The sequence below is a fragment of the Dermochelys coriacea genome, chromosome 1 (assembly GCF_009764565.3).
Source record: "Dermochelys coriacea isolate rDerCor1 chromosome 1, rDerCor1.pri.v4, whole genome shotgun sequence".
NCBI lineage: Eukaryota > Metazoa > Chordata > Testudines > Dermochelyidae > Dermochelys > Dermochelys coriacea.
In genome coordinates this window covers 164,203,040-164,226,808 of record NC_050068.2, presented here as the reverse complement: position 1 = coordinate 164,226,808, position 23,769 = coordinate 164,203,040, and the positions used below count along the sequence as shown (strand labels likewise).

Genomic DNA, 23,769 nt, shown 5'->3' with positions numbered 1-23,769 from the left:
GCAAGGGGAATCTCAGGTCTGCTTAGTCAGATCCACTTTCAAGAGAGTGGGACGACTCCTCAACGTGAACAAGTCAACCTTATCACTGACCCAAATAATAGAGTTTATCGGAGCGGTTCTGGACTCGGTGCAGGCAAGGGTGTTCCTATGAGAGACCCAATTCCAGGCCATGACAGACATTATCCAAAGCTTCAAGTGATATCCAACCACCACCGCAAGGGGATGCCTGAGTCTCCTTGGCCACATGGCAGCCTGCACTTCCGTAGTCCGGTATGCCAGAGACTCAGGCCCCTTCAAGCGTGACTCACCTCGGTATACCGCCCGGGACGTGACAGGCTGGTCCCAGTAGTGATGGTGCCAGGACACATATTCGAGTCCCTACACTGGTGGCTCAACCCTCAGATGTTAATGCAAAGGTGTCCCCATCAACAGCCCTCCTTGTCCCTCGTAATGGATGCATCAGCTCTGGGTTGGGGGGCGCATCTGGGAGATCTCTGAACACGGCCTGTGGTCGCAGGATGAGCTCTCCCTCCATACCAATATCAGGGAGCTCAGAGCAGTGCGACTGGCATGCCAAACTTTCCAGTCCTGGGTGCAAGGCCAGTGTGTGTAGCAGTGATGACAGACAACACCACTGCTATGTTTTACATCAACAAACAGGTTGGAGCCCGTTCCTCCCCGCTATGTCGGGAAGCCCTCCAGCTATGGGAGTTCTGCATAGCCCACTCCACTCACCTTGAGGGGTCCTATCTCCCAGGAGTGCAGAATAAACTAGTGGACCACCTCAGCAGAATGTTCTGCAACCATGAGTGGTCCATCCGTCCGGATGTCCTTCATTATCTCTTCCAAAGGTGGAGTTTCCCCTGGTCAATCTCTTTGCCACCCAGAGCAACAGAAAGTGCCCAATGTTCTGATCCTTCCAGAAACACAGCCTGGGTGGAATCACAGACACATTCCTGCTACCCTGGGGGGACCGACTCATATATACCTTCCCACTGGTCCCACTCGTGCACAAGTTGCTGCTCAAGATCTGCAGAGACAAAGCACAGGTAATTCTGCTGGCCCTAGCATGGCCCCGTCAACATTGGAACACCACACTTCTGGAGCTGTCAGTGGACACCCCAATCTTGTTACCACTTTACCCCAATCTGATCACTCAGGACCACAGTCACCTTCACCACCCCAACCTCCAGTCCTTCCATCTCACGGCCCAGAAGCTTCATGATTAAACCCCAAGGGAGGTTGTACTTAGCAGCAGGAAACCATCCACCAGGGCCACTTATCTAGCCAAGTGGAAGAGCTTCACTTGCTGGTGAGCCCAGCAACACACATCTCCACTCCAGGTGTCTATACCACTCATCCTGGAGGATCTTCTACACCTTAACCAACAAGGCCTGGCAACGTCATCCATCAAAGTACACTTTGCGGCCATCTTGGCCTTCCATCAAGGAGTGTCTAGGTGTTCTCTATTCGCTAATCCTATGGTAGGACATTTCCTAAGGGTCTGGAACAGCTACATCCACAGGTTAGACAGCCTGTTCCTGCGTGGGACCTTAACCTGGTCCTCTCCAGACTAATTGGGCCCCTGTTCGAACTGTTGGTGATTTGCTCCCTTCTCTATCTGTCGTGGAAAGTAGCCTTCCTGGTAGCCATGACATCAGCTAGGAGAGTGTCAGAGTTAAAGGCTCTTACTTCTGATCCTCCATACACAGTCTTCCACAAGGACAAGGTGCAACTAAGACCTCACCCAGCCTTTCTTCCTAAAGTAGTGTCAAAATTCCATACTAGGCAAGACATTTTTCTACACATCTTTTATCCTAAGCCTCACACCAGTACCCAAGAGCAGAGGCTACACTGATTGGATGTTCGGCAGGCGCTAGCATTCTACATCAAGTGCACAAAACCATTCAGGAAGCCGAATCCACTATTTGTGGTGGTGGCAGACCGGATGAAAGGTCCCCCAGTCTCATGTCAAAGAATATCCTCCTGGATTACAGCCTACATCCGCACTTGTTACGAGCTTGCCAAGGTCCCAGCTCCAGCATTAAGGCACATTCCACAAGGGCACAAGTCTCAGCAGCAGTGTTCCTGGCCCAGGTCCCGATACAAGAAATCTGCAGGGCAGCAACTTGGTCCTCAGTACATACCTTCACCTCGCATTACACCATCATCCAGCATGCCAGAGATGATGCAGCTTTTGGAAGAGTGATGCCCCAATCAGCTATTCCTTAACTCCAGCCTTACCTCCGGGGTGGAACTTGGGAGTCACCTAACTGGAATCAATATGAGCAATCACTCAAAGAAGAAAAAATGGTTACTCACCTTCTCGTAACTGTTGTTCTTTGAGATGTGTTGCTCGTGTCCATTCCAAACCCATCTGCCTTCCCCTCTGTCCGATTAACCAGAAAGAAGGAACTGAAGGGGGTCGGGTCAGCAAGGTCATATATTGAGTGCCATGAAGGTGCCACTCCAGGAGGCTAAACAGCTGACCTGACAGGAGCTGCTAAAGGAAGACTTACCAATGACCGTGCACACAGCACACACACACACCTAATTGGAATGGATGTGAGCCACACATCTCGAAGAACAACAGTTATGAGAAGGTGAGTAACTGTTTTATATAAGAGCTAGTGGATAATGTGCAATTAATCCAAACTCCTCTCCATAGCCACTGACTAGCAGATAACCTGCTAAACCAAGCATCATGGGCACAAAAAGAAGAAGTACCATGGTTATCGAGAAGCCCGAGTGTGAATTTGACAGTGAAATCCAAACACAGGAGCAAGACCATATGCCAGCTGCCCCCCTCCCGCAACACACATGCTAACTCTTACAGCTGCTGTGGCGATGGATCGGCCAATAGGGAGCTCCATTGACTCCATCTGCGTTACAACCACCAATCGGAAGAGCCATCAGCTTTGTTCCCTCCCCCACAGAGATACCATTATGCAGCAGGAAAGATAAAAAAGAGGCCCAAGTGCTTTTGTGTTCCTTGCCCTCATCATGTGCTGGCCTGGTCAGACTGAAGAGCCCCAGATCAACAGAAGAACGGCCATACTGGGTCAGACCAAAGGTCCATCTAGCCCAGTATCCTGTCTGCCGACAGTGGCCAACGCCAGGTGCCCCAGAGGGCATAAACAGAACAGGTAATCATCAAGTGATCCATCCCCTGTTGCCCATTCCCAGCTTCTGGCAAACAGAGGCTAGGGACACCATCCCTGCCCATCCTGGCTAATAGCCATTGATGGACCTATCCTCAAATTAATAGTTATTTTTCTATCATCTTTCTATTCCTTGTGCTGCTCGTACTGTGAGACGGAGGCATTACCCATCATCCCTGTGAAATGAACTGAAGCAAATGTCAGAACTCAAACCTGTATTTGATCTCTTCCAGGGAAGCCTAAATGGTTTGATTTTGTACATTGCATTGTTGTTCTTCTTTTTTCAGCAACTCGTCTTTAATTCTGTTACAAACTGCTTGGGACCGCGCAAGTTTCTGCACAGTGGGAAACTCTACAAAGCCAAGAGCAACAAGGAACTGTATGGTTTTCTGTTCAATGATTTCCTCCTGCTAACTCAGATCATAAAGCCTCTTGGTTCCTCTGGTACAGACAAGGTCTTCAGCCCCAAATCTAATCTGCAGTATAAAATGTATAAAACTGTAAGTAGCGCTTTTATGGCAGCCAAGCTGTTGGTGTTTTAACAGTTCAGGAAGGTGGTAGTTCCCCACTTGGAGGTGTGGGCAATGGCACTGTCTGTTGCTGTATAAGAAAGAAAGAGGCTGTCAAGTACACTTGGGACTCCAGTCCTGTGGTGCTGGTGCTGGACAGGCTGTAAGCTTGATTTGTATAAAAGAAGGCACTTTTGAGCATCCTATTAGCTGACTTCAAGTATTCCAGCTACAGAAAGAGGGAAGTGATGCAGAGGGCAGTGTGCTGCTTGCAGGAAGGGACAACTTTGAAACACTCTGTGACTCAAGTAGAAGCATTCACGGGATCTGGAGGGAGCTGTCTTTGGCAAGAGAAAGGGTGAATGAGAAACAAGCCCTCTGAAGAAGGGAGTTTAAAAAGCAGGGGGTGAGAGGAGATATTCTGGGCACAAACAAAAACAGTCTGTATTGTGTTGAGCATTTCTCTGTGTTCAGATATAGTGCTGTATTACTCTAGCTTTGCCTAATATTTCACAGCCCATTTTTCTAAATGAGGTACTAGTAAAATTACCCACAGACCCTTCTGGAGATGAGCCCATCTTCCATATCTCCCACATTGATAGAGTCTACACACTTCGTGCAGAAAGCATAAATGAAAGGTAAGTCACTGCAGCCTCCGCACTGCTGACTGTAAAGATTTTGATGTATATGTTCATGTGCATGTACACACAACAATCACCATGAAAATCTTTATAAATGTCTTTGCAAGTAGGTAACATTACTCAGGTGTTTGTAATATTCCCTGCACTTAGTATGGTGAATGATGTGGTAATTATAATTACTTGAAAATGGGAATCAAATAAAAAAGTGATATACCCTTCTCTAACTTGACCCAGACCACTAGGGAAATGGTTAACAAAGGGAAAACTCAATTTGACATCATTCCACTTCAGAGTTAACCAATGAAGTGAGACAAGTGAGGGCGGTTCCACCTCTCCTGATACTTTTTGTTTTAGTCTGTCTGTCTGCAAACTCAAGAAGACACCACTGCACCAGGTAACATTTGGAATATTTTCTGTAAAAACAAAAGGACTAGAAAAGTAACTTTTGTTTAAAAAGTGAACGCCTCAGTCCTGCAGAAGCTGATGAGGCAATAAGACAAGAGGTGGTGTAGTGTGGTGCTGAGTACAGGCTCAGTATGATCCTTGCTCGCAAAGGCATCATTTGTAAAGATTTTAATGCATATAAACCTGGGTAAAACATCCCTCGCTCCCTGGTGGCCCAAGCTGGGGGCATTGTGGAGCTGTCACACTCAGGTCGTGGAAGGAGTGGATACCTGACCTCACTCTCTAGCAACCAGCTCTGGTGAATGCATGGAGTTGCAGTGAGCAGGACTTCAGAGGAGCAAAGCACATCCCTTCTCTGTTGCCACAGGACAGTACCTCTGCAGGAAGGGGAGTGGGAGAGAAAGGGGAGGCAAATGAGGGACTCCTGGAACTCAGAGGGGGACCTCCTAGGAGGGAGAACAGACAGGAATGACATGATATAAAATTGTGATTTCTAGGCTTAAAAATTGTTCGTAAAAGTCCATACCGTCGCAGGATCACAGTAGTTCTCCTGGGTGTTTTCTGTATCTCCATTTCCATACCATAGAGTAAATTAACAGAGTGGGCCAGATCCTCAGCGATAAAAATTGACCTAGCTGTATTAACTTTAATATAACAACACTGGTTTATACTAGTTGGGGATCAGGCACCATGTTTCACATAGTGATCTGTCACAACAGTTGCATATTTTGTATTGGAGTGGCTAGTGCAGCCAGCCAATATCTCAGCACTCTGAATATATTTTCTACCAAATCTGAATGTGATTTTGCACTGTATAGATTATGCAAAAAGCAACATTTTAATACTTAAGATCACTGACACCTAGAGGTTTGGGTTTTTATTAACAGCGACTGAAATACTGCATTAGCTTCAGTAAATGATGAATTTGGCCAGCAATTTAAACTTTGCTTGTAAATATTTAGAACTGCAAAACCTAAGGCTAAATTCTACACTTGATGCATGCATGGGGCCCCCATTTGCCTATACCTCAGACTTTCTTAGATATCATGTTACTGCTCCTGAACTCTGCTAATAACACCAGCCTTGATGCTCTCTCGGTTTCTTTCTTCCCACTCTTTTCTCTGTGCATTTTTCCAGGCTGAGTCCCTAAGAGTGAAATGACCCTTCCCGTCCTGGTTTACAAAGCCACCATCTTCTCCTCATTCACATCCCTTCTAAAACTTCCATGGGCCAGTTTTTCAGCTGGCATAACACAGCGAACCACCAGTGAAGTCAGTAGAGTTCCACTGATTTACACTACCTGAGCCTCTGGCCCCCAGACATTTTGTAATGCCCAGTTAGTTTATTGTAGTAATGCAGGAGGAATGGGAGGAAGAAGTTATCCCCACCTCTTGTTTTCCCACGGTGTCCTGGCCATTGTGATTCTGCCTCTTAGGCCTTCTTACGTATAGACCTTTACACCTCTGCAGAGTCTCAATGACTCAAAGGTGCAGGGTTCCAATCTAGCATATACCAGTACAGGCCCAGCCCTATAGATTGTGAGTGCTCTGGAGCAGGGACTATCTTTATTTTTGTGTGCTAAAGATAAATAAAATAGTAATCATAATGCTGTGGGGTAACTTTTTGTCTTTTCCTTCTGAAGGACTGCCTGGGTTCAGAAAATTAAAGCTGCATCTGAACTTTACATAGAGACTGAGAAGAAGAAGAGGGAAAAGGCCTACTTAGGTACAATGTGGAATATGATGCCTGTAGACTTTCATGGAAATGTCAAAAGCCAGGGGCATACTAATTAACTTTGTCATTCCTCTCCCCCCGCACCCCTTCACAGTTCGCTCCCAAAGGGCAACAGGCATTGGAAGGTTGATGGTGAACATTGTGGAAGGCATTGAACTAAAACCCTGCAGGTCACATGGTAAGGACCTTACCAGTTTTCCTAGTGTGTGTTATAAGAAGGATGCTTCCCCTGAATGTTCTTGTCTGTCTAACGCTAAAGAAAATGTAGGCCCAAAATGGAGATGATGTGAAGTGAAGCGGTTTTAATGAACCTAATATTTACAGAAACGGTTACTTGCAGGACAGCAAAACTTGGGCAGTCGTCATGTATTTAAGTATTTTTTACAAGTTTTCTTAGTGTCACTCACACAAGACTCAATCCCGCAGGGTGCTGAAATCACGAGGAGCTGAGGGTGCTCTGGATGAGCCAACAGGGCTCTGCATCTCAAGACGGGCCCCCAGAGACGCTCTTTGTTCATTAAAGTGGTGGCAGCCCAGCAGCCTTTTCCTAATTAGATGGTAATGGAAGGTAGAGGATATTTGGATGGATGTTAAATCCATGCCCATCAAAATGTGATCACACCCCTCCATCTGCTTTATTACTTTCAGGAAAGAGTAATCCATACTGTGAGGTGACAATGGGCTCTCAGTGTCACATCACCAAGACTATGCAGGACACTCTCAACCCTAAATGGAACTCTAACTGCCAATTCTTTATCAAAGATCTGGAGCAGGATGTACTCTGCATAACCGTATTTGAGAGGGATCAGTTCTCCCCAGACGGTGAGTATGAAGCTGCTACACTTCTGGTGATGATTTCTCTTCTCCCCACCTTTCCATTTATTAGGAGTTACATGAGTGCTGATGTAAACATTTAACAGCACAGAAGCGCTCTGTTTATAGCTCTGACTTGCCTCTTAAGGTATGTCTACAGTGCAGTTAAAGCTGTGATTGCAGGTTGGGTACACATACCTGGACTCGCTTTAATCTGGCTAGCACAGCACAGCTAAAAATAGCAGGGAAGACACGGTAGCAAAGGGCTTCAGCACAGATGGAACAAGCCTGCCTGGAACGCTGGGGTACACACTCGCAGTCTTAACCTGTACTGGGGTCTGGGCTGCTGTGTCTTCACTGCTGTGTTTAGCTGAGCTAGCTAGACAAAAGCTAGCATATGTATGCCTACTCAAGGGCATGTTTAAAGCTATGGAATTACAGTGGTACAGCCTTCAATGCTGACATACCCTTAAGTGATGCATTGTCCTGGTGCTGGTCCCTTTTCACTGAACTGAGGTGGATTTCACAATAAAATAATATTTCACCTGGATGATATGTTGTTCTCTCCTTTCACAACTGTTGCCTTCATTTCTTTTTGTGATTTAAGGGTTACATACTTGTAATTGCTGATCCCTGAATGATATGGATGATCCAATCCAATGGTTTGACATTTTTGGTATTTTGTTTGGCATGTATGATTTTTGAATTGTAATACAAGAAGGTAGGCATTGCCAGACTGGATCAGACCTGTTGTCCATCTAGTATTCTGTCTTTGACAGTGCTCAGTACTATATGCTTCAGAGGAAGATATAAGAAACCCACAGTAGGCAGATGTGGGGTAATCTGCCCCCCAATATTAGATTTCATCCTGATCACTAGTAGTTAGAAATAGGCTTAAGCTTGGAAGCACAAGGTTTAATATTCCTTCCAAAAATTTTATCATCATTAACCATGATAATGCTGGATATTCTTTATATCAATATAGATATCCAATATTTTAAAAACTTGCTAAATTCTTGGCCTCAATGAATTCCTGTGGCAATGAGTTCCACAGTCTAATTATGCATTGTGTGAAAAAATATTCACTTGTCAGGTTTGAATTTGTCACCTTTTAATTTAATTGAATATCTCTTTTGTTTCTTGTACTTTTACCTGATCTTGTTGATTTAAATGTATTCATTAAAAAAAAAAAGGTAGATGGAATATAAAAGCAAATTAGAAAAGCCAGTTTTAGATTCAGGAGATGTTAAGGCTTTACCTATATTAGCCATTAAACTATTGTTGAAAGAGGGCATATTTTCTCCTTATTTTCCCAATGCAGATGGAAGCTAGTGCCTTCTTTGAAGTAACATTTTGTCAGAAAATAAAGTGAAAGTGAAAATGTATTTCACTCTGAATATGCTGATTTTTGTGTTTCAGACTTTTTGGGCCGAACTGAAATCCGTGTGGCGGACATTAAGAAGGATCAGGGCTCAAAGGGACCAGTTACAAAGTGTCTCCTCCTGCATGAAGTTCCAACAGGAGAGATCGTAGTCCGACTAGATCTGCAATTGTTCGATGAACCTTAGAGGAAAATGCACCAATGTTTCACTTTAATCTGAGTTCACTGCAATAGGTGTCTGCAGAAGCTGTCTAGAAGTCCTTATTCCTTTTATATGAAACCACTGCTTGTTCTTTATGTGCAAGGGGGTTATCAAAGCAAACAGGAAAATCTATGTGCCTTGATAATCCTTGCTGAAAATTGAATCCCAGTTCTGGGAGTAAATCTCTGTCTCTGTGTGGAACTTCATTATAGTTTTCAGGGTTTCTGAAGTAATATAGTCGTAACTTGTACTCCAAGCTGAAAGATGAACAAACCGTGTAGGTTGTTGCACTTACTCCAGTTACTGTAATGTTTAATTTAAATGAAGAGGGCACTGATTGTATGTTTGAAGGCTTTCTGTAAACTTCCCCATAGGAATTTTGTGCCTATCGCCCCACAAAGTGGTGTATAAACATGACATGAATGAACACTTACCAGGTAAGAAGATCTCTGATTTTCTTTAGGATTGTTATGATGGTATTTGAAATGTTGTTGTTTTTAAATATATAAATATATATATATATAAACAAAGAAGGTACCATTATTGAACTCTCAAAATAAGGTTTAAAAGAAACTTAAACATCACACAGGACTTGTGCTAGCGCTCTCCACAGCAGTGAATTTCACCCTAACGGAGTACCATCATTTCCCGGAGGGTTGTAAATGTTTAAACAATAAGTGAAAGAGATAGAATGTTGTACTGTACCACTTCTTTACTACTGCTGCTTAATTGTGTGAAAACTGATGGATGATCAAGTCACCAGCTCTGACAAGAAATCACTGCTCTAGCTCAGGAAGCTAATTTCTATCCTGTAGAGTCTAGTTTGCGAAGCAATCAGTGGTGACTGGTTATGAAATTGTACTGTGCCTAAACATATTTGACATCTTGGTTTTGAAATCAGGACAGTAGCATACTGTAGCTCACAAAAGGCGTTCATTGCAAACCAGGTTCAGTCCGAGTTTATTAGATGTGAACCAAAAAAAAAAATCTTTATTTGTGATTGTGCAGAGTGAGTAACCCCAAAGTAAAAGGGGTCTTGTTGTCATCTTGGGAGCAGGGCAGAGATTGACACACACAACTCCCCACACATATATAGGCCCTAATTCAGCAAACCTTCCCTGTTCAGCAAAGAACCTAACTTTACATATGTGCTTAAGTCCCATTTACTTTAAGCATACGCTCAATTGCTTTTCTGAGTTGGGACCTCCAAGGACAATAGAGCCCCATAAGAGAGTAAGGTCCATCATTGTTCTGCTTAGAGTCCTTTTGTTCATTACCTAGGTATCATGCATAAACTGGTATTTTTGTAATGACTTTATTTCAGAATGAGCTGTCAACCCCTTTATTGGCATGTTAATGTTCTTGTGGAGCTTGTTGGTAGGTTTTGATGTTCTTTGCATGTCGTTTTGGTACTAGTTCCCACCTTTCCTGTATAGACGGTGTTCTCTGGAGAGCACTACAAGTCTTCATGATTTCCATTAGGAAATTAGGATATCTTCATAATGGATAGCTAGATACAGTATGATAATAAGTGTAAACTGTGCTGGGAAATGTCTCTGTGTTATAATTTCCTTCAAGACCACTGTAATGTTTCAAGAAACTGAAAAACAAAATCCTGTATGTTGGAAGGACAACGAAGTTTACATTTCATACTTTTAAAAATCTCTTTATTATTTATTTATTGACGATAATGTAGAATTTTGTATCAGAAATGACAGACATTCGTATGTATTTTTTGAACAAAAAAGAGATACACACTTTAGTTAGAAACTGTCAACTGACCGAGTTTTAGAGGAAGTTTAACTTCAAGGCATGCATTTGTTTACCACTAACTGGCTGAAAACACAATTAAAAGAACTTTAAGTTTCTATTTTTCAATGTTGTTAAGAAAAATGTTTCAATTAAAATCTGTAAATAGAACTAAACCCATGGTTTCCTATTTCCATATCAGTACATTTTATTAAATATAATGTATATGAAAATACACATTGTTGTGGTAGGAAAAAAAGTGATAAAATCTATTAATGGAGTAATATTAAATGTCATTGTTCTAACCTTTTTACTGCTGTCCTAGTTTTACTCACCAGCTGTAAATAAATTCAATGTTCTAATTCATGGTTTACAAAGTAGTTACACTTGCAAGGTCACTTTTAAAGGGCTCTTGTCACCCAGCATGAATTCCTGTGACAAAATTGGAACATCTTGGGTTTAAAGAAAAATCTAAGCTATGATTTTGAAAGGACCCTAAGGGAGGTACTCAAATTCTGTTGAAATTCAATAGGAGTTGGACACACAACTTCTATAGGCTTCTATCAAAATGCCAGACCTAATCTCTAACATGGCCGATCACACCTTATTTTGAAATTGTAACAGATCTGAGAGCTTGTCTGGCTAATATCACTTGTCTCAAACAATAGCCTAATCTTGAGGCACAGGGATGTGTGCGTCTAATCTGTATTATTGCAAATTGGAGACATATAAAGATGATAATGGGGTGAAGCATGAGGGTTCACCAACACCTCTCTCCCTTAATCACATGGGCTACAAGAACCTAATCCTAAATCCCTGTGCATCAAGGTTACCAAGTGTCCCTTACTGTGCATCGAGATATCCCCTTTTCTTTTTCTCTCCCTGTCATGCTCTGGGGTGCAGTTCAGACCAGTGAGAGATTGTGTCATTGCTTATATTATAACCCTGAGTTCCCCAAAATGCTTCTGCTACTTTTGGCTCCCAGCCTGGGACACACGCATGCAGCCAGCATGCACTTTGTGCAATATACAGCTGTGATTCAGCCACTTTGAATCCAACAGCCAGCCAGCAGTTATCACAGCCACACTTTTGTCTTTCCCAGACTTGGTTAAGGTTAGCAGATGACCCCAACAGACCTCCAGTCCCAAACTTCCCCAAAGCCATGTGCTCTGAAATGTTCAGCCCTCTCCTGCAACATTCAGAGGAATAATGGAGTTCGCTTTTTCCTTTAAAGAGACAATCCCAAACTACTTGCTACGTTAATTAGAGTTAACGTTCACTTTAATTCAAACACAGCATTGCTGGTTTGGATTAATGATGAAAAAAGTTGATAAACAAAAGAAGAGGATTTTAAGTAAGTTCAAGTATACGAAATAAAGTTAGAAATAGTTACAAGCAAATAAAAGTGAAAACACATCTAAAAGTCTTAAAACAATCTGGCAAGGTACAGGCTTTGCTCAAGATGGCTTCAGACACAGACACACACAGGGAGACAGAGACACTCACACAAAATCTTTCTTCTTCCCAGCCATGGCTGACTCTCCCTCAGTCAGGACTTACAAAGAAGTATAAGATGCTGGCTTAATTTGTCTTCCTAGTTGAAAAATCTTTGCCTAAGCAGGTCTGTCACCTATATTTAGTCTCCAGAGACTTCAATCCACCTCCCTGGATTGCAAGATGCATCTTCCTCATTTTGCAAGAGCTCTGTTCCCATGTGTCGGTCTAGTGATAGACGGCAAAAATGGCTTCTGTCTTTGCATACATCTTCCATTGTTTCAAGAGGCAGGATGACCTCAGGTTGCTCTTCCTTTCCTGTGGGCTTCCCATCACCCTGTGTGTAAATGGGGCTTCCATTTGTTTGATTCCACCATCCTTAATTTACATTGGAAATGGTAAATAGCTGCCTTCTCTCCTGTTTTGGGGGGAACCTGTTTTTCCTTGTTTGGCCACAGACTTTAAAGCTTAAATATAAGTATCCATATTTCCTCATATAGTGTTAATACATACATTTCACAATATTAATCACCAGTGTTGTGTTAGCTTTCAGAAAAGAACTCTTGATACATTTTTATAATACAGTAATATTGGACACAGTCAGTTGATTCAATTGCTTATCACTTAAGCCCCCCCCGACACCTGTCTTTATAGACCAGTAAACCTTTGAAATGGATTCTTCCCAGAGTTACCCCTCAAAGTAAAGTTTATTGAAGTTGTGAGGAAGGTGACATGGCATTAGTGGTGAAGGAAGTTCTGTGTTCTTTCTTCCTCCACTTTTTAAGCTTAATAGCTTTGTTTACCTAATAAATAAAAATGGACCTTCATTGTCTTTGCCTGAAGACTGGCTGGTCAGAGAATCAAATACACATTCCTTTATCTAAGGCAGACCTGTTTACCAACTCCCCCTGACATGCCTGGTTTAGCCACACTTTAGTCATAATTCTAGCGTATATTTGTAACTCTTAATACTCACTGTGTACATATATTTACAAGAATATTAATGATCAGCAAGTTATTAGTTTTCAAATGATACCTCACAAGGCATATTTTGTACAGAGATTATTATAATAGTGTGTTGGGTGTGAATACAGGGGAGTTTAGTGCCACACTCCCATTCACACTAAATAGTCTGTAATATAGTGGTACTGTCAGCTTCTGAAACTGAATTGTTTTAAGAGGGTTAACCAAAAGCCCTAAACGTCTGTAGATATTGATCAGTAATTATCCATTTTTCTCTATTCAGGAATTAGACAACCTTCCACATTGTTTGTAATGAATCTGTGGCTGCACGGGACTTCATGCTTGTCAGCTATTCTACATGGCATGACTGCACAGCTCTCCAGTCATCAAGGATTTTATGATCCCAAAGCACAAACCTCTGTCACTTAAGGTAAATGAGAGTCTATGTTGGCTGGAGTACGACTAGGGCTTGCCCAGAGAACAATATAGTCACACAGACATTTAACTAAGACTGACATTCTGACTAGTAGGGGGATAAGAGACACATAGATAGTAGCCAGTACCTTACATTGTATGGAAAATAATTACTGTACAAATATTCCCTGATTGTATTTACAGAATAGGCTGGCAGTACCATGATATTTGAATATTGATCGGTAATTTTAGAAGGGCAATACATTGATCATCATGTAGTGCCACCTTAGTCTGTGCTACTTTCAACACTTAATATTTATAATTCAATAGCACCCAGAGGTCCCAGTTGTGATGAGGGCCCATTGTGCCAGGTACTGTACAAACAAAGGTGGACGTAAGCCCTTTAAGGCAGGGATTCTAGTCTAAGGCCCAAATCCTACAATATGATAAATGTGGGCAGACTGCTGCTGACTTCACTAGCACTCTTGGTGGGTGTCTTTGACCCCTGACACAGGTCAGATTCCAGGATGGGGTACTGCAAAGGTTTCTTTGAACTACATGCTTTTGATTTTGTATTGCACCTGAGGAATTTTGCCTTTTTCCTTGATGAGTCTTTAAAGAGACTTCAAACCTGTAGTGGAATCATGGCATTCAAGCCTATCGTGCAAAATAGTTTACTCTAAGTTCACAGCATCAGCAGAGAGGTTTCATGAAGGTGACACAGAGTTCAGTAACACATGGCCTCCTGTGCCCCACAGATGCCTATTCCAGTAACTCAAGGGGAATTCAAACTGTTTGTGCCTCTTCATGCCGTGTTTGGTGCTCTCAGCTACCCCTTCTCCTGCACCGAGTCTGGGGCTCTGCCCAGCCATATGCATGATGGCAAAGATTCCACTCTGCACGCTTCTGAAGTACTCTGACAGTGAGCTGTACTCTGTATAATGGACTTGCTGCTCCCAATATCAGGGGAAGTCATATTCATGAGAGATTTGCTTCTGCCCGCCCCAGTTACTGTAGTTGTGATAAATCTCCCAACTCTAGACAGGGGAAACAGGCATGTCAGCCTGCCAGTTGAAGATCTTGAATCTTTAGCGCACTAGACAGAACTATCCCCATCCTTAGCTTTCTTTGCTCAGGCATTGAAGCTCCTCCTCCTTCACTGCCATCCCCCAGGGACGGTGAGGTCTCTCCTACTGTCCTACCCACACCACAGCAGGTGGAAAGTCTCACAGTTCCTGTCCACTTCCCCTTGGTCACAACTTCCAGTTTCCTGCTTCTTAACAGCCAGAAACCCTACTTCCTACCTGGTCCCTCCAGAGACTCCTGGAGTTATACACATGGCATTATTTAGTGCCCTCAGGGTTAAACAGAAACAGACCCTCAGACATTAAAAAAAAAAGAAATAAAAACAGTTGGCGGCACTACGTCTTCCAAGGAGCTGAAACTCAGAGGTGCTCACCTAGCGCAAAGCCCATTGACTTCAGTGGGAGTTGCAAGTGCTCAGTGCCTCTCAGAATCAGACCCTAGAAAAACAGAGCTCATGTGTCTGAGGCGTGTGGCATGGCTCTGCATCATGCAATTTCTATATATCAGCACAAGCTTGCTGATCTCTTGTCAAATCAGCTAGCTTGGGGCAGGATCAGTTCACTGACTTCTGCATCCACTCACACCTGCAGGTACAGGTATTGCACGGGACTTCTTAATGTGCAGAGATCCAAATTACAGCATGTTGGAAAAAACTGTATTGTAATTCAAGCCTGAGAGCAAAATGACATTTTGTCTTGCTGAAGGGACCATAGGAAAAAGTGTGAGGAAACTCTGAATAGGCCAAGTAAAATAACACACCATAGAAATGAAGGTGCAAGGAGCTGCTTTCTTGTCCAGACACACAAGGTGTATATCATAGAATGTATGTTAAATTTTACTAATATTTTATGCAAGAAAAAAATCTTCCATATCTAACCAATACTTTAATAGGTGCTTTTCTGTAGAAGTTATCTGATGACTGGCTACATGGCAATGATACACTATGCTTGCTGCATGTATTAACCATTTATATGATCAAGCTAGATTACATTTTGAGTTGAGTGTCACTGAACTATCCCTTCATATAAACACCCACTCTAAAACCTTCTAGAGATCTTAAAGAATCCAAAGGACACCAGCACTTTAAAACTGGTATTTAACTTTCTTGAAGGTGGTAAAGTTGTTACAATTTTGCATTGGGCGAAAGAGCTTTTTGTTTGATGAAATGCAAGCTGTTAAAACAGGTAATTACACTTCTGAGTGAAAAAGAAAAAACGTGCAAGTTTTTAAAACCATGATCCCTTGATATGACGAAAGAATATGATGGCAGAACATTATAGCAGGCAAGGAAGGTCTGATTCATTGCTCTATTACATCAAGTTTATACTAACTTCAACAGAATTATACTGCGATAATGAAATCATGAATCAGGTATGGAGTGCTCAGCATAACACACTTAATTTATCTTCCATTGCCTTATAGATGGGGTTTGCTGAGCTGCCCAAGGGAGTTTGGCATGCAAATTCCATAGGAAGCCAATGGAATCTGGGCATCTATTTCCTTTAGGTTCCTTTGAAAATCCCAGCACATACAAATACAACAATGGCCATCATTAAAAAATGGATCCTTATTACCACTTAGTGGAGTACTATGTGTGCGGTATCTGCCATTCTAAATATACAGGTAAATACTGCAGTGAGGGCAAGTGTCCCTTTATTTAACAGAGCCCACATTACTTCCATTACCTCAGCTCAGTGATCAGTCAGAATCACCACCTCCGAATGGAGTCATTTATTTCACAGAAAAACTTCAGCACGAGTGAAATTGCAGTCTGTATGTGGCAGAGTCTTGAAACAAGTTGGGACTTTCATTCTCCTTCACTATCCCCCAGATCACTAGTGGGTAAAATATACCACTGTGCAGAGGGTCAGCATGATATATAGTCCTCTTTAGCCCTCACAATAATGCTGTAGTGGGACTGAAGCCGTGTGTAGGCCTTGTCCTGCCCCTTGTTTGCTAACTCCATTTTATTGGTGAAATACATTTGCTTGGAAATAAGATGTAGTAGCAGTTTCTTGGTTGGTGGTGTAATGCTTTTTTATAGATCTTTTCTAAAAATAATACTGTGACATTTCAGCACATTCACTGCCTTCACTGAACAAATGATCTTGCTTTGTGTATAGCCATTAAAAAAACATACTGAGAGCGCCCACAAGAGGCAAAACTGTGTGTTTGTAGTTTGGCTTTATACTGTAATACAGAATCGCAAGGTAATGTAATCATAAAGGGAAGTCTCCTTCACTCCTGTCTGCTCTTCACATATAGTAAGTGCATTCATCCTAACAAGGGGAGAGCTGGGTGTCTCCCAACACTTCCTGAGGATGAAGCCTGGTAACACTAGTGAGTTACAGGAAGTAACCAGACCCAAGTCTTGAAAAAGATTAAAATTGCTTAGTGATGGTATTGGCAAAGGCAGAATGTCCTAACTAGTGTAATTTCAGAGAGCTCAGAATACAAGAGCAAATCTTGCAAACTGGATTCTTCTAGCACTTCGGTATTAAAACTCAAACCCAGGACACTGTAGGAAATTTTCACCATTAGCAAAGGTGGCGCACACCTCCATAATAATAAATAATAATAAACCACTGATAAAGCTTGCACCTGTAAGTTGTTCCCAGTGGACAGACTCCTGCATCCACTGAGCCGCATTGAATTCAGTGGAGCTCCTTGAAGGATCAGGGTCTTCAGGTGTTACTAAGGGCCCTCAGAGTAATCTTTCTGGGAACCCTGAGGCCTGGACTTGCATGTCTACTGTGCTAAGAGGAGGCACCCTAGTATTTAAAGCACTCTGCCACTGATTCCTTGGACATAAAATACTGAACTAGGGCTCTTGGCTTTCCTGGTGTGAACCAGACAGTCCTAAGGAGCACCCAAGAGTCACATAAATATCCTTCTGAGCCCATGTCATTGCTACAGGAAGAATTGGATCCATGATCTTTCCACGAGCATCAATGTGCCAAATATCCGTTTCTCACAGGACTGACTTCCTCAGCCTGTTTGAGTGCAATGTCACTAAAATCATTCTCCTATTTATACCAGTAGCGGCAGGGAGGACAGTCGTTCCCTTAAATGAGGGCCCGATTCATCTCCCATTAAAGTCAATGGCAAAGCTCTTACTAATTGCAGTGACAATTGGGTTAGGCCCTTAGTGCAGCTTTGGGTACAAATACAGTCTGCTCACGTGGGGCACGAGGTGCATTCTTCAAAGCACAATGGGGAGTTTGCCTGAGCCACTCCCTTCCCTCTTGTATTTTGTTGGATGTAGGTGGAGGTCATTGAGCCGAGGGGACGTTTAGCTCTCTGCCTGGGTTCCAGCAGGATGCTTAGGGTACGGCTACACTGCAAACAAACAAAACTCAAACCCGTGGCAGAGAATCTCTGAGCCTGAGTCAACTGACTCAAGCTCACAGAGCGTGTGCTACAGGGCTAAAGAAGATCAGGGTAAGCATTCCGGCTCAGGCTGGAGCCTGGGCTCCAAGACTCTCCCCCTCTCTCTGGGCTTCAGAGCCTGGGCTACAGCTTGAGCCCAATGGTCTTCACTGCGATTTTTAGTTCCATAGTGCAAGCCTGGGTCAGCTGACCCTGGCTATGAGACTCACTGCTGTGGGCCTTTCTTTGCAGGGTAAACAGAAGCGTACTCCAAGGTGCTAGATGATGGATGGCTAACTCCTAGGCCGGGGTAGTCCATTATTTTTTGTCACGTTCCACATGCCAGAAAAACATTTTTCACACCACAATAACAATGATAATAAGTTAAAAAATAAAAAGATGTTGGGGTCCATTCAAAAGCATCTGATGATCTGGATTTGGTCTGCCTATTGACTATCTGTCCTAGGCTGTCTTTGCTGCAGGCTCCAAAATAGACTCATCACGATGTGGGAATGATTAGCATCTGGCTAAGCCTTTGCCTATATTTCTCCACAACAGTCCAGTGTTCGTTCTTCCCGTGTAGAGTGCTTGGATATCCTAAGTCTCTTGTCGCTTAAACACATGCATTTGGAAAGCGGTCAGTCTCTCACTCTCTTTAATCTACACAGAGGCACTATTCAAACAACCAGTGATCTTTGTATATATTGCTACCATAGGGGCTACTTTCTAGACTACTTATTAGAAGCTCATCTGTCAGCCCTGCCATCTACAATGACAGCTTTATGGCCCTGGTTCAGCAAAGCACTTTAGCATGTGCTCCGATGAATAAGGATGGGATTACTCCAGTGGTTAAAGTTAAGCATCTGCTTAAGTGCTTTGCTTGAATGGAGACAGACTTAATCATGTGCTAGAGTGCTTTGCTGGTTTGGGGCCTCAATTATACAGTCCATTCAAGTTATCTGACTCCCAGAAGGAGGGAAGGGTACAATATATAGCCCTGCATGGAACCACATCAGGCTTCTGCTGAGTTGGAATCAAAGCATTTCATATTCTTGCAGTTTTGATCTCCGGTTTCTCCCTTTTTACAAGCTGATATTCATTGCGTTTGTAACCACTGACCGCTAGAGAATTTTGTTTACAGTGTGTATCATGACTGAAATCTTGATCTACAGCAACACTCTTAAAAATAATGAAATAGATAATTTTATAAGTTGATTCAGGAACCAAAAGCCCTTTCTATTTACCAAGTGTAATGACGGTGCAAAGCCAGACTGTTTGCTCCAAAAGGTGGCATAGTGTTTGGGACCTGACTCAGGCACCTTGAATGAGACAGCAAGTTATTGTACTGATAAACTCTACAAAGCTTTTGCTAGACATACCTAATTATATATTTTCTCCATGAGTTTTTATGAAGGAATGTTTTTTAATGTTCATTTTACAAATGTTTACCTTGAAAAGCCCACCTTTTGTTACACGCAAGTAGCATTGGGGGGGATAATTATGGCTAATACAACTTTTGTAATGTTATCAAAATTGAGAGGTAACAAATATGGACTTTTCCAGCATCACTAGAGTTTAAACTCATATCGCAGTGGGTGCCACGGTGGAATTTAAATCAGTGCTAATCTACCACTTATTGGGGGGAGAGGGATAGCTCAGTGGTTTGAGCATTGGCCTGCGAAACCCAGGGTTGTGAGCTCAATCCTTGAGGGGGCCATTTAGGGATCAGGACAAAAATTGGGGATTGGTTCTGCTTTGAGCAGGGGGTTGAACTAGATGACCTGCTGAGGTCCCTTCCAACCCTGATATTCTAGGATACCAGTCAAAACCTTTGAAACACAGAAAAGTTGGTAATTGGGTCGAATTGCCTTAGCTTTAAGAGGGTTTGCCCTGTACAGTATATGCATTCCACATGAAACTTGGCATTGTGTTCATGTGCGTAGGCATGCAAATCTATATCAACACATACACATATATATACACTAACACGGATGCTACTCTGAAACACTTATATATGTGACTATATGTGTATACAGTATAAAAACATGGCTATGTTGTCAAATATTACATAATAGAAAAAGGACTAGACAATTTTTTGTTTTAAATATTTTAAAGTGTGAACTGTGTTTGAGATTATTTTTCTGCGTATATAAAGATATTTTTAGGACCTAACTTAAGTGCATAAAAAGGTGTAGTAGAAATACGTTAAACTAGCATAGTTGTTTGACATAGTAATTAGAAGAGGTTCTGCTGAGCTTGCAGCTTAATTCCTTGCACTTTTTTAAAGCTGTAAAATACGTAGTTAGCATTAAATTCTAGGACCTCAAAACATCAAGCAAGTAAAAGGGAATTGTTATGTGACCAGCGATCTGATGATCCTAACAGCCAGCTGTTCTTGAAGGTTGTAATGGGCACAGATGAGAATGGTAGCATCATATGCAAGAGAAGAAATATGGTCAGAGCCTAGGAAAATAGACTGGAAACTAAAGAGTAGTTTTCCCCAGAGATTTGTGGTCAGTCTGCACTACAAAATCTAAAGGGTTTGAGGTGCAGCCTTAGCTCCGCTAAAGTCTGATCTTTCACCATTTATTAATCAAAAATTGTCCAGGGAAGCTCTTCTTTAGTTGGTGTCACAGATCCAGCATGACTGGGGTAGAAAACACTATTACAATCCACTTTTTTTCTAGCATTTTGACCACGGGATTGTTGCAAACTTCCCAAGTAATGACAAGCCCCTGCAGCTGGGCTTTTTAATCTGATGTTCATTTGCTTTCACTTCAGTCATTTTAGTGCTGGTGAAAGATGTTTAATCAAAATATTTTAACCCTTTCTAAGCTGCTACTTTGGGCTTTACTAGCTGACGAGCTGGTGCGCAGCAAGCTGGGGTGTAAAACTACAGCACACTAAGGTGTTGTGCACCAATTGTCCGTGCAGACCATGCTAGTGCACACTACAGCTTCCTAGTGTGCTTTGATTGACTCCCCTTTTGGTAGCATCTGAGGACTCCTTCAGTATGTTTGCCGCACAGTGCCAGTTCAGCTGTGGTCATCCAGGCAGGACTCATGGGATGCTATCACTAGATTTCCACCGTGAATACAGTTTTGTTTCCTGAATCCGGCATAGATGCTGGTGTTTTCAGAACAACCCCCCAGCAGTCTCATGTTGTGATGCACAGAGCACCAACAATGAAATTTACTCCCGTGCTGAAGCCCAGCACAAGGTCCATACACCACTGGCATCCAGTTTCAGTGGGGCATAAGCCTGTGCTAACTCATGGCATATGGATGCATTGGCATTGTTATGGAAAATTAACCACGCGCTGTGTTTGGATCAGAACAGCCTGAGGCTACCTTTAATTCAAGCATGTGCATGCAGGGAGAGTCAGCCAGCCTCGCTGCTCTACCCAAACAGGAACACACAGAAGTTTATCTAGGTTACAGGCAATATTCAATTACTCACACTTCATTAGTATTTTTCCAAACCTTGGCACTCTAATACCTTATTAGGAATAGAGCCAAAACAAGCTTTTCCTGTTGTTGATAGGGTTATTCTTTTGCAGTTAACATTTTTCCTCATCCTAGCTGCTATTGTTACATTTCTTAAACTGGGCTGTTGCAATTGCTTTACAATGGAATTTTCCTCACTCTCTTCTCATGCCCTCTAACCACATACATCGTTAACTTGACCAAAGATTAGGCCTATCCAATTTTTCCTGTACAGCATCCTTATTTTATTAATTGATGAAATTACAGGTCAACCCTCTCTTGCCTTGAAAAAATGCATCATCTTGTAAGGCCAGTTTGCCCAGTAGAAAGACAGGTTTTGGTTGAATGTGAGGTAATTTGCTGTTTTCCTACTATGACTACTATTTAAATATCTCCATTTTTCATCAGCATTATGAAAGGAAATACAGTAGAAGAGAAACTACAGTATATCTGTAATGTTAACAGTACTTCCCCAACTAGTTTACAGTTCACAAAGAATTAAGACGCTTTTTAGAATGCTAATTCATGATTAATAGATTTTATAGAATACCCTATTCCTTTCTTCAGTTAACTGGAAAAGGAATTTAGTTCTAAAACCTTTACAGACTTTATCATGGGTACTTTTTACTTCGTGTTGGAAGGTTATTGAAAAAGGCAATCCATAGTATTTTTACATAAAATGGGGAACACCCTCTTGCTGGTTGTGTTGTTACTTGCTAGTACACTTGTGGCGAAGTAAATGGTATTTTTAGTTTCCTTTAAAAAGAAGTATTGTACTGTTCATAAGAGCTTACAAATTCATAAGGCATTATAAAATACTTGTGCTACATGTCTTTGTCTTAGATCTGGTTAAACACGGAAGTTAATTTTTTTTTTCAGAATACATTTGTACTGTTAATTTAGATATCTTTATCCATTCCAGGCTTCCCCCCCCCCAAACTGGTCATCATAGGTAATAATGGAAAATACATAATTAGACTGTTCCTTTATATTATGAAAATCTCAAACATGCTTGGATGAATATTTTTGAAACTGCTGTTTCCTTTGCTCCACTTGTTTAAGTTATTCCATTTATGAACAATGTCAAAGAGTTTTTAGTATTCCTTTTGTACAAATTACACCCACTTCCACTACTGTATTCAGTGAGATTAACTGCAAATAAGTTTCTATTCTTGTTTTTGTTTGACAAATTACTGTATGTATGTGAAATTATGCAAGAATAAACCTAATTTTTTTTAACAATGAATTGTGTATGATATCAAATGTGTAGAAAAGCTTGAATCGTCAATTAAATATTTGTAAAGACTTACATGATAGTAATATGCAAGGAAATGCAAATACTAAGGTTTGGCACATATAGCACACTTCATTCAAGGCTTTCTTATCTATAAATAGTGTCCCAGCACCTCTGGGAAATAGGTATTTTGTCCCCATTTTACAGATGTGGAAATTGACAGAGGTTGCAAATTCAATCCACACAAACAGTGGAAATGCTAATAGGATCCCTATTCCTCACCCTCTGTTTACTCCTAAATTACACTTCAATGTAGGGTTGGGACCTCAGTTAGCACTTTAATTCATCTGCAGGATTTAGTGTGCTGCTGTACTCTGATTTTATTTTCTTTTTCTTGGGGGCCTTACTTTATCCTAATAGGTAGACATGGCTGGTTCTGGATTTCTCAGTGGCACTCACTGCAGAGAAAAAGGGAGCTCCCTCAGCCTGCAGTTGTGTGTGTGTGTGTGTGGAACTGATAGGTCTAGGTGAAGAACTCCTGCAACTCAAGTGCAGCAGTTTCAGCAGGGTGTCCAACTTCTAACTCAGTCCTCTCCTTCCACCTGCTCTAAATATTACTAAACCATTTAATTTCCACTTGTCCTTTTATTTAAATAGGAAAAAAGGAGAGTGGCCTGTACAATAGGTTGTAGTAGGAATTAGCACATCTGCAACACTCAGAATAGAATTGCCAATTCCATGTCTTTTCTGAGCAGCGCCAGTCAGGCGCACGCAATAGATACTTCAATTGTGAGATCACCTATTTAAGGTAAGTATATTTAAAATCTGTTTCCAAAACCATTTAAGGTTACTTACATAAAAAAAAGTCATGGATTTTTGGAGAGTAAACCTCCTATTTAAAAGAAACTGAAAGCTGAGGAGAATTAGTATCCAAATAAAGATTAAGTCTAAAGAAATGCATATTACAATGCAGCCTTATGATTAGCCATTTGCTTTTAATTTTTTTATCTGGATTTTGAATATTAAGGGATACTTTAAGTGGGAAGTCTCAGTAAATGTATCAACTGAGATTTTTAGACAATTATACAGGTTGCCTGTTAAGCTACTGACTGTACAACAAACAATGTAT

The 23,769-nt window shown here is 41.8% G+C and overlaps 1 protein-coding gene and 1 long non-coding RNA gene across 22 annotated transcripts in view; both read left to right on the top strand.

Annotated features, from left to right (window-relative positions):
• Positions 1 to 9,819, top strand: part of ITSN1 (intersectin 1) — a 228,939-nt gene extending 219,120 nt beyond the window's left edge. For 20 of the 21 annotated variants that reach the window (XM_038406525.2, XM_043508140.1, XM_043508169.1 and 17 more), the window contains 6 exons: positions 3,449 to 3,661; positions 4,187 to 4,308; positions 6,359 to 6,441; positions 6,545 to 6,628; positions 7,099 to 7,272; positions 8,683 to 9,819. In XM_038406525.2, coding sequence (XP_038262453.1) covers positions 3,449 to 3,661; positions 4,187 to 4,308; positions 6,359 to 6,441; positions 6,545 to 6,628; positions 7,099 to 7,272; positions 8,683 to 8,831 — 825 coding nt within the window. In that variant the 3' untranslated portion in view covers positions 8,832 to 9,819. Of the gene's footprint in view, positions 1 to 3,448; positions 3,662 to 4,186; positions 4,309 to 6,358; positions 6,442 to 6,544; positions 6,629 to 6,876; positions 6,932 to 7,098; positions 7,273 to 8,682 lie in introns of those variants that run through there. The other variant, XM_043508231.1, reaches the window with a different exon arrangement.
• Positions 9,820 to 12,705: 2,886 nt separating this feature from the next.
• LOC122458700 lies at positions 12,706 to 22,652 on the top strand. Its single transcript, XR_006278864.1, has 2 exons — positions 12,706 to 13,482; positions 14,225 to 22,652. It is a non-coding gene; the product is annotated as an uncharacterized LOC122458700 (long non-coding RNA).
• Positions 22,653 to 23,769: the final 1,117 nt, after the last annotated feature.